This window comes from Arachis ipaensis, chromosome B1, assembly GCF_059453495.1.
Source record: "Arachis ipaensis isolate K30076 ecotype BB chromosome B1, ASM5945349v1, whole genome shotgun sequence".
Taxonomy (NCBI): domain Eukaryota; kingdom Viridiplantae; phylum Streptophyta; class Magnoliopsida; order Fabales; family Fabaceae; genus Arachis; species Arachis ipaensis.
The window spans coordinates 9,543,526-9,554,980 of NC_142436.1; the positions used below are offsets into that span (position 1 = coordinate 9,543,526).

Genomic DNA, 11,455 nt, shown 5'->3' on the forward strand with positions numbered 1-11,455 from the left:
CTCTAAAGGAATCACACGCAACATCCCACGCTGAACTTGGGTTAATCCAAGTTCAGCATGGATTCCATGGAAGCTACAAGGAAGTCCCTGCCCCTCCCACGTTGAACTTGGGGTTTTTCAAGTTCAGCATAGATCCCAATAATGCCAGTGGTCCCCACGCACTCCTACAAGGCTCCGCATCAACCTTTGTTAATTTTGATTTAATTTTTATTTTATTTTATTTTAAAATAGGAAAAGATATTATTTTAATTTTAGAAAATATATTTTACATTAATTAGGATTAGACATAAAAGGGAAAAGAATCAGCCCTTCGATATCTTCTCTTCTCTTCTACCTCATTCCGCAATTTACAGTTTTCGAGAATCCTTATTTTCTCTCTGAACCATGAGCAACTAAACCTCCATTTTTAAGGGTAGGAGCTCTGTCTATTGTATGGATTGATACTATTGCTTTTCTATTTTAATTCATGTACTGATTTGTGATTCAAGAATTGTTTTCGTTCTTTATTTTATGAATCTGGGTGGAACGGAAGTATGACCTTGGTTCTAATTTAGTTCTTGTATAACTTGGAAAAGCTCTTTACTTGAACAACAGCTTGAAAACAATTTCTCCTAAACTTATAATTATCTAGACTTAACGGGATACATGACATATAATCCTTTTATATTTGGGTAATTAGAGTTTCTGTGGCACATAAACTAGAATTGAACTTCATCCTCTAATTGGAATTAAGTGACCAAGGAATTGGCGGTTGATGAAAGTTAGAGTAGACTAAGAAGGTCTAAGGAATTAGGGCTTAGTCATATATAGTTTGCCATGAATTAAATCTTGCATGATTAAAATAGTTAGTAATAAAAGTCAATCCGGAAAATAGATAACTCTGAAGCCTTAACTGTTTCTCCATATATTATTCTCATCAATTTACTGCTTGCTGTTTTAATTTTTGAATTACTGTTTAATAATTTTGAATACCAAAACACTCTTTTCTGTTTGTCTGACTAAGCCAATCACTCAACCATTGTTGCTTGATCCATCAATCCTCGTGGGATCGACCCTCACTCACCTGAGGTATTATTTAGTACGACCCGGTGCACTTGTCGGTTAGTTTGTTGGTTATAAATTCCACACCAATTATCATACTATTATTATATTCTTGGTGTTAGAAAAGAATATAATAATATTCCATTTGAATTAATGTAATTATTTATTTGATCAAATCAAAATAATAATTAAATAATTCTATAGCAAAGATTAGAACACTCGTTAGTGTGTGATCCCATAGGTTCAATACTAAGCGGGTAGTAAATTAGTCATACTAAATTTACTAATCAAGGTTGGCGTCTAGCAACACTCCTCAACGACCCGATAGTATGAAGTAATATATTTTTACTAAGAATCCGAGAAGAACAAAGTATAATTCCTTCCATCTTTCCAACTCTTGGTTAACCCTTAAAGTATGGTTTAATTGTCAAACTCTAACTTGTTACCATTATTATAATGAACTGTGAATGACTTAAGAAACTAATTTCTTCATTCATTCAATCCCCTTGGCCAATGTTTTAATCATCTCAGTCGAGATAAGCCTCAAAGTAGTCCCTAAAGTTATCCTTGAGCCTCAGAGTGATCCCTGAAGTTAATAATTACTCATATTCATCCCTGAAGTTGCACTCCGGGACTCAGACCCGTCCTTCCGGCAAATTTCGTCTAGCTGGCGCAACTAAAAAGCTGAGTTGAACTCTTTGGTGACACGCTGTCAGAAAAATGGCTAGCTGACATGGCGATATAAACTGTTTTTATTCAATTTGGTCCCTAAATTGAGGTTAAAAACCCTAATCCCCAATTGACTCTCTTTTCCTCTCTTCTGCATCGCAACAGAGGTGACTCTCTTCTCTTGCTTCTCGTGCAGTGTCTTCTCCATCTTCAAAGCCATAGGGTTATGGCTAGCGCGAGCAATGCAGCTGGGAGCTGCAACAACCCACGATCATTTGGAAGCATCATGAGGAGAATGAATAGAAACAGAGATTCACGTTTGCTAAAATGGTGTAGGTGCGGGTCAAGACCAGTGTTGCAATGGTCAGCGATGGATTCTAATCCAGGGAGACCGTTTGTTGGTTGTCCAAACTACAATGTAAATGTTTGTTGCTGTTGTTTGCTGTAATTCTAGATGTAAAATTGGTTGATTCACTTTTTTTGGTGCAGACTGTAAGTAAGAGGTGGTGCGGGTTGTTTCTGTGGGTGGATAAAATTCTGGAAGAAGATGCGGTAACATGTGATGGTAGAACAAGCTCTTCAAATGACAATGAAGAATGGAAAATGAAGATTGCTTGGAAACTTGGAAGATTAGAGTCTAACGTTAGGGTTCTAAAAATGGGGGAGATTTTGCTGTTTGCATGTATGTTGCTGCTGCTGATTACAGTAGTTGTGCTTCTCTTAAAGTTGGATAGGCAACAGGGTCAACTGTATCTAGCAAAAAATAAGTGACATGGGATATGCATATGTTGTTCATGTACTTGTACCTATCCTTTTGTTTGAAAGAAATGCAGATTAAACTGTTTGACATGACTGTGCAAGAATACTTTGGAAATTAATTAAACAAGATATAACGTATAATTGTTCTTGTTCTACTAATGGATTCATCTTATGGAGTTAATCTTAATTACATATCAGATACCAAAATAGAACAAAAAATTTGACACAGCTCAATTCAAGAAAGTCATAATCCATATTCAGAATGTAGAAAACACATCCAAAATAGGCATTATAGAGCCAGGGGAATATTCACCAAGTATATCAAAGTTCTCAACATATTGAGAACACAACACTAGGTTCAAAATTCAGAAAGCATACATTATTATTATTATTATTATTATTATTATTATTATTATTATTATTATTATTATTATTATTATTATTATTATTATTATTATTATTATTATTATTATTATTATTATTATTATTATTATTATTATTAGTGTACAGTTGGTCGGGTACCGGACGGTTCGGGTTGGTACTTCGGTTGATGAGAGGGAGAATCGCCTGGTTCCGGGTTGCTGGATTGGAGGAGGGGTAACCGACTTCCCGAGCTCTTCGTGTGGAGAGGGGGGTGTCACCTGCAAAGACACTTCGACGCTCTAGTCAGTCAAATGTGCAGGCGAAAAGTGAGAGAATGGTATGTGACGTACCTTGGGGAGGGGTAGGACCCTCCCCATATATACCGTGTCAGAGGCGGGTCCCGCAAGGACAGAACCCACCTTCCTCGAAACTTCCCCATACAGCTGTAGTAGAGAGCTGTCTAGGACGCGTGTCCGGGCCGGTACTTGAACGCCTCACACCCGACCGTTCGGGTCGGGTGGTTCGTGGGTCGGGTCGGCCCATGTGATGTTTGGGCTAGGCCGTAACAGTGCCCCTAACGCGCCAGCAATGATCGTGAGGGTCGTTGATGGCGTGTTGTCTCTTCTTTCGTGCGTTGTCGCCAGGTCGGCCGCTCGTGGAGAGAACGTGCCTCTTGCGTGCGTGTTTCTTCGTTGCTGGGGATAACCGTTCGTCGCCTCATTCCTCGCGCTGAGCATTAAATGCTCATAATGGGTTATTTCAAAACCCCGCACGCAAAGACTATTTTGCCCCTTGGCCTTTCACGCTTCTTGAGTCTGGCAGTTTTAACCAGTTTTGCCTTTTGTTTTCTTCTCATTTCTTCACTCCTTCCATCTCCATCTTCTTCTCTCTTGAGTTTCCCAGAGCATCATTTCTGCATCCCTGTGCATTCGCTCCTTTCCCTTCTCTTTCGAATCTTCGCAACTAATCCAGGTAAGCATTCATTTCCTCGCTCTCTGCTTCATGTTCATTTTACCTTCATCATTAGTTCTTCTGTATGCATGCTGCTTGTTTGATTTGTATGCTAGATGGCCTTAGTGTTAAGTAGGTGCGTTAGGGGGTTACCATTCCAGGGTATTAGCTCTTTAGGCTTTTACTTGGATTCTACTTCAGCCATGCTTAATTTTAGTTACTAAATAGGCTAAATGTAGTTTCTGGGATTTTTCTGAGCTCCCGACCTCATAGACTAACCGAGTGGTACCCCCACTGTAGGTATGCCTCGCATCGTCTCACGAACTTCCACCTCCGCCGCGGGTTACGACCCGTACGCTTGGGTGACTTCCGACGTGAAAGACTCCCCGAATCAGATGGGCGAGGAGGAGCTTACCGAGTTCCGCCAAGCCGAGTACTTGTGCGGTGGGACTGACGAGGAGGCCAACTACGACGTTTTCGTTCCCGCCCCCGGCGAACGGCTATACGAACTCAACTTCCACTCCCCCCGGGTTGCCGATTGGATTTGGTTCTATAAGTCCATGTTCACCCAAGTGGGGGTTCATATTCCTTCTTCTGCCTTTCAAATGGCGCTCCTTAACCGGATCTCCGTGGCGCCGTTGCAGCTGCATCCGAACAGTTGGGCTTCCATCCGCTGTTTTCGAGATGGTGTGTGAATACCTAGAGTTGCCGGTGTCCGTAGACGTTTTCCTTTATTTCTTCAACCTCACGAATCCTTCCAAGGAAGGGAAAGCGATGAAAGGGTTCATGTCCTTCCGATCTGCCCAGGGTCGGAGGATTTTTGGCTTGTTCGAGGACTCTTACCATGGGTATAAGGACAAGTATTTTAAGGTGCACCCAGTCAAAGGCCGCCATCCCTTCTGGTTGTCGTTAGAAGGGGAACGCCTCATCCCGACGTATTGGAGTTTCGGGGCGGGGTCCAACACCTTTATTAAGGTGACTTACAAGGGGATGTCCGCTGTGGACAAAAAGGTTGCCAACGTGTTGTTGGCCATTTTTGGGAGAAACCATGTGAATCCCCACCTTCTTATGGGTGACCGGGAGGTCGCCAGAAATTATATTTGTGAGCAGCTCTGACTTATGTTTCTTGCATTACTGTTGCTTTGACTGGTTATGCCGATTTCACGACTAACTTGTTTATTTATTTGTTGCAGTGGGAATGTCTGCCGAGGTGACAGGCCTTGAGAGTTTGTACAAGACTTTTTTGGAGGAAAGCGACGAAGAGAAGGCTGACGAGAAGCCGGAGACCCCTCCTGAGAATAAGGAGGATCAGCGGTGCCTTCGCCTCGTGATGCCGAGATGTCGGACAAACGTTCTGACGGGGCGCGCGTCTCTCCCATTCATGAGGAGGCGGCCGGTACTGGGCATTCGACCTCCGCTCAGCAAGTCGATGATGATGATGACTTGAAGGTTATCCCCACCCCCAAGAGGCAGTGGTCATTCTCCAGCCCTGAAGGAGCCCTCACCGTGATGGAGAGGAACTTTGATGCCGAGACCTTCATAGATTCCCAGTTGCTTCCCGGCACGGAGGAGCACTTCCATGGCTCCGACCTTGCGGGGCAGGCGAGGTGGATGTACCGTACCCTCCTCCGTGGTGCTGCTATAGCTCGGAAGGCCGAGTTCGAGTTGTCAGGGATGCAGTCGCTGCGTAGGAAGCTCGAATCTGCTGCTACAGCCAATAATCAATTCAAAACTCAAGTTGAAACGCTTCGGGAGCAGCTGTCCAAGGCGGAGGAGAAGCTTAAGGCTGCCGAGGAGAAGGCCGCGTCTGCCGAGGAAAAATTGAAGACCTCTGATGCTACCGTATCCCGTCTAATCGAGCGGGAGATAACTTTGGAAAGTCAGCTCAATGCCGCGCAAGGTCGGGTGGTCGCTTTCGAGAAGGAACGTGATGTGGCCATCTCGTCGGCTAAGGCCACTCAAGCTGAAGCCGAAGAGTTTAAGAAGAAGCATAAAGAGACCGTGAAGCAGGGAAAAGGCGCGATCCTGATGACTGAAGAGGCTCTTAAAGTCCAGGTGAAGATCGTGGCCCCTAACTTCGACACGTCGGCAATCGGGGTCTTTAAGACAATCAAGGATGGCAAGATTGTCGATAGCCCAAGAAATGATCTCTTGTATCTTTGTATGGAGTTTGTGATTTTGTTGTAGAACTTGTGGAACTTACTTTTTGATATACTTTAATAGTCGCTTGGTCGGCTTGTGATTATCATCTTTCTATGCTTATCTGGTAGCGTTTTCGTTTTGTTTTGTTACCATTTTGTTGGTATTGGCTTGTCGCTCGTGTTTATTTACCGTTGTGTTGGTAATTTGGCGAAGCCAAGTCATGACTTTGCTATTGCTGTAGCCATTTGTTATGGCTTTAACTTAGTTGGCTCCCGGGGTGATCAGTCCTGGGGTACCGTATCGTGGTCCCGTTTAACATGTATTATAAGGAACTTGTTGTCGTGGGATGCGTAAATGGAGAAAAGTAAATGGGAGGGTAATTTTGACAAGTAAACATTAATCGATAGTTAAACAAGTCTATTGCCATAATAAGTACTTAACAAAAGTAAATCACTGAGCTCGTCAGATCGCCTAGTCGGCGTGTTTGAGCTAGGAATAAAATCTTCTCAAGTTACCTGCATTCCAAGTTCTCGAGACTTCCTTGCCATCGAGCTTCTCCAATTTGTAGGCGCCCTTACCAATCACCTCTTTGACTCTATAGGGGCCTTCCCAGTTTGCCGCCAGTTTACCTTCCCCTTGGGTCGGCAGCCCGATATCGTTGCGCCGCAGGACGATGTCATTTTGTTCAAATTCTCTCTTGAGCACTTTGGTGTTGTAGTGCAGGGCCATTCTTTGCTTTAGTGCTATTTCTGACAAATGGGCCATCTCCCTAGCCTCATCTGCTAGGTCCTTTTCCACAACTTCCTCTGCTCCCTTCAGAAGTAATCGTGGGCTCGGCTCGCCGATCTCTACGGGTATCATTGCGTCCACCCCGTACGTCAGGCAGAAAGGGGTTTCTCCTGTGGACGACTGTTCGGTTGTTCGGTAAGACCAGAGGACCGAGGCGAGTTCGTCGGGCCATGCACCTTTTTTGTTATCCAGCCGCTTCTTGAGGCCCAGCAAGACGACCTTGTTTGCGGCCTCAACCTGACCGTTCGTCTGGAAATGCTCTACAGAGGAGAATCTCTGCTTTATGCCCACCCTGACGAATGGACTTCTAAACGAGGACTTCAGAAAGCACCTCACCACGAAGCCGGTGTGGACAATGCAGGAGATCCAAAGTATAGCCAAGGAATACATTAACGATGAGGAAGTCAGCCAAGTCGTGGCTGCCAACAAACGACAGCCCTCCTACAATCAAATCCGACAGCTCGGTAACGAAAAAAGGCAGAAGGAACACGCCAAAAACGGCGGTCCGAACAAGACACCCAGACCGTATCCTGAAAATTAACATAGAGATGTTCTTTTTTCAACAAATTTGAATTTTCAACTATATGGCGCCTTGTGCATGAAGATTGGGTCCTACTCCTCATAATCCATTACAAATAGATTAAGATCATCATAACACAACTCATATTCATCCTTAATCATGAAATTTTTGAAATTGTTGGTTAAAAATCATTTTACTTTAATTAAAACATTATTTTAACTTAGAGAGATGAACTTGATCTACCATTGACAAGTAAAAACTAATGTCCTACAACTAAACCTTTTTTGTTAAACTTCTCCTTATCATATCATTTTCATTACATGCATGATTGATTCTTTGACGATCTTGTGCTCAAATTTAATGCATGAATCTTAATGTAAAAAAATTAAACTTTATATATATCTATTAAAGTTACTCATCAAATTAGATGTTATGTCATAGAACATATGTCATATATTTTCGTTTTCATTTACCATACAATTAGTGAATAAATTAGGTCAAAGTCATATAAAAGATATAAATTTATTACTTTTCAAAATACTAATTGCAACAAGAATCATAAACACATATTGTCATCTATCAAAACACATAAACATGCATATTATATAAGATAGTAAACATGCATTCAACTAGAATAACATTACTAATTATATTCTTAGGTTGATTGGTGGTCTCCAGATGACTGACAAATCTAGTGCCAACATGCATATAAGGTGGATCTTATTACTTCTTGACTTAGAGAGATGTCATATATACTCATGGAGATGACTATCAATTATAAGGTGAGTGAATTAACTAGTTGTATTCCCCTTCTTCTATCCGAGATAAATCATAGATTTTCAGACTGGTATTCCCCCAACAGAGACAAATTGTCATTTTTACTAGCTAGGAGATATGGATTTGATTTTAAATTTTTTGGTATATCATAAATTTTCATGATTGTTAAAAGTTTTTAATGGTTTTTCTTTCTCAAGTTGGGTAGACTGCCACATCAGTAGAGATACGAGATAGGACACAAATTGCTACAATGGAGGCAGCAGTTTGACTTTGTCCTGTTTGACAGTATATATAATTTGTTATTTATTTTTAATTCATCATTTATTGCTTTTCATACTTTTCTAAAACATTATTAATGTAAATTTTATTAGATGTCTATTATTTCTATTACATCTCAAAACAATTTCGCTAAGGAGATAATGAAAAATCTAAATAATGTGAACAATAGGCTTTCAATTTGGCTCCAATACAAAGAAAAAAAAAGTAAGAAAATTCTCCAAATTACCTAAACCAAAAAACTCAAAAAGTTATTTTAAAAAATTAACTATCTCAGCTCTAATTTATTAAAGGAATTTACTCAGACACTCTCTTCTCCCCAAACCGTCTGCCATCCCCACCCTTATCAATAATCCCACATCTTTGACGTTAGAAGCTCCCTCATTGGCTATTATCATCCACCCCTGTAACCTCCTCCCCCATCATCGTCGCGGGATTGTTATCAAACAACCATCCACGTAATTATTAAAATAATCATCCGACTACCTAATGAAATGACCATTCAACATTTGTTAATTGTATATACTTAAACTGAATCAAACAGAATACCATCCAATTAAGAATTACACCATCTACATAAACATCCAACATATTTGCGGAGTGGAGAGAGTCGACGGCGACACATGGAGGCAGGGGAGGAGATCCGGCGACGGAGCAACCACGCAACGACAACTTCGGCTAGGCGAGGTTGCGAATCTGCTCCGTAGGCTTCGAACCCGAACGCGCAGCGGCCAAAGAGGAAAGGGAGGAGGATTCGAATCGGTGGGAGGAAGGACGACGTCGATGAGGTGCGACACAGCAGCAACAACGACGCGATGGGGAGGGCAGACACCGGGGATAACGTGCATCTCAAATGGCGCGATGGGAGGCGGAGGCCTACGGTGGGGCCTGCACGGCCAGCGGTGGGTAGGCAGCGATAACGAGGACGCACGGGACTGCTGCGGTGTTAGAAAAACAAAAGATTAGGCTGGACAAAGTATTTGTGTATTATTGAGTGTATTCAAATTGTCTATTCAAGTTGTCTAGAATAATACAATATAAAAGGGTATTTATAGGTACTAAGAGAATCGTAATAATAAAGACGTAATCTCCTATAATAAATATTCAGATATACTAAATAATACTAAAACAACGAAATAAAGAGAAAAAAAAAACTGCATAAACTGATAAAACGGGTGCAGATGGAACTGCCGGAAGGAAGTGCAGATGGAACTGCCGCTAGTCTGAAGGAAGCGCAGACGGAACTGCCGCTATCTGAAGGAAGTGCAGACAAAACTGCCGGAAAGAAACGCAGATGGAACTGCTACAAAGAAACACAGACGAAATGCAGACGGAACTGCCACGAGAAAACGTAGATGGAACTGCCACGAGAGAACACAAACAGAACTGCCACGAGAGAATGCAGACGGAACTGTCGAAAGAGAGCGAAAACTATATGATTTCTTCATGAGAATAGGTAAGCAGCGGATGACAATGGTGTTTGATCATTCGACTCGAAAAAACACAAGACAGAGAAAATAGGCTAGTCGGTGAGGTGAAAAAGCATCAAAGGAGTGACAAAAGAGAAAGAAAAATGGCATAGGAAAAAAAATGCAAAAACTACGGTGATTTCACCACAAGAAAAACAACCTATTTTCTTCAAGGAGGATATCATGGCTCTGATACCATGTTAGAAACAAGAGACTAGACTGGAGAAAGTATTTGTGTATTATTGAGTGTATTCAAGTTGTCTATTCAAGTTATCTAGAATAATACAATATAAAAGGGTATTTATAGGTATTAAGAGAATCGTAATAATAAAGACGTAATATCCTATAATAAATATTCAGATATACTAAATAATACTAATTGATCCTAATTGATCCTAATTATATTCTAACATGCGGCATAATCTTCCGTTGCTACGACGCGCAAGCAGAACGCGGAGAGACTGGGCGTTGTCGGTGGGAGGTTGGGCGGCATTGGCGGGAGGATGGGCGGTGTTGAACCGGACAGCGGAAAAGTGCAGTGACGCGGAGGTGACTCTGCGGACCGGAGATCGCAAATGGAGAATGGGAGGTTAGCGTGATATTGGGAGTAGCGGTGCCAATTGTGATTGGGTTTAATTGCAAATCCTTATTTTTCAAATTTCAAAATTTGAAATTAAAAATAATTAATTCATAGTTTGATTTATGATTTTAATTTTAATTTTTTTTTACTCTATTATTCACATTGTTTAGTATTCTCATTGTCTTCCTATACTTTTTCATGTCGAAAACCTCATTCACAGAAATATTAGGGTGCGTTTAGTTTGCGTTTTTATTTTCTGTTTTCACCACCTATTTTCACTTTTTTTTCACAAAATTCAAAAAATAAAAAATATCGAAAATAAAAATGCATACCAAACGCACTCTTAATTATCTATTTCTGCTAAAACATGATTTACAGAAATTTAATAAATATTTATTATCTATTAATTATTAAATATAAAAAACTTGACGATTTAATTAAAACCAACACATGATTTATGGAAATTTAAAGATTCATAATTATAAATTAATCATATATATTTTTATAATTTAAAAAAAACTATAGTTCAAGGAATATTTGAAGTTAATTAGAGATTCTCATAACCAACAAATTTTAGCTAGTCCTATCAATAATAAAAATCAATATAATTATTATTCATATGTTTGACCAGCGTAGTATTATTATTTGTAAGTTTTATTTTTTAATAAATATTTAATTAATTAATTCAAATAATGAGATGTATATATTTTATTTGTAAATTATATTAATTAAGACTGACACACAATAAAAAAAGATATAAATTATATTTATTAGAATGATTGATAATTAATAGAAAATTTTAATCGTTAAATATCAATTTTTATATAATTCTAAAATATATATATTTTTTTAAAATATTCTGAGATGAGATAGGTATACATACTAATTTTAGAACTCGTTACGTCAATATTTTTAATACTAAAATACTATCTTTATAAGATAATTTAATTATTCATGATTGATGTATAATATTAATAATATACGATATTTTTTTTAATGAAGTTTCATTTCATATCCATTTTTTTTAACATTAATTTTATGTAATTGATTTGGCGTATAATTATGCATTCATATAACAGTTTAACTTTCAAAAGATAATAACAATAGAAATTGCGCATA

General features: G+C 39.7%; 1 protein-coding gene across 1 annotated transcript; it reads left to right on the plus strand.

Annotated features, from left to right (window-relative positions):
- Positions 1–5,292: 5,292 nt before the first annotated feature.
- LOC148575679 (uncharacterized) lies at positions 5,293–6,279 on the plus strand. The gene is made up of 2 exons (XM_088502491.1): positions 5,293–5,936; positions 6,054–6,279. The coding sequence occupies exons 1-2, from the start codon at positions 5,293–5,295 to the stop codon at positions 6,277–6,279; spliced, it is 870 nt and encodes a 289-aa protein (XP_088358617.1).
- Positions 6,280–11,455: the final 5,176 nt, after the last annotated feature.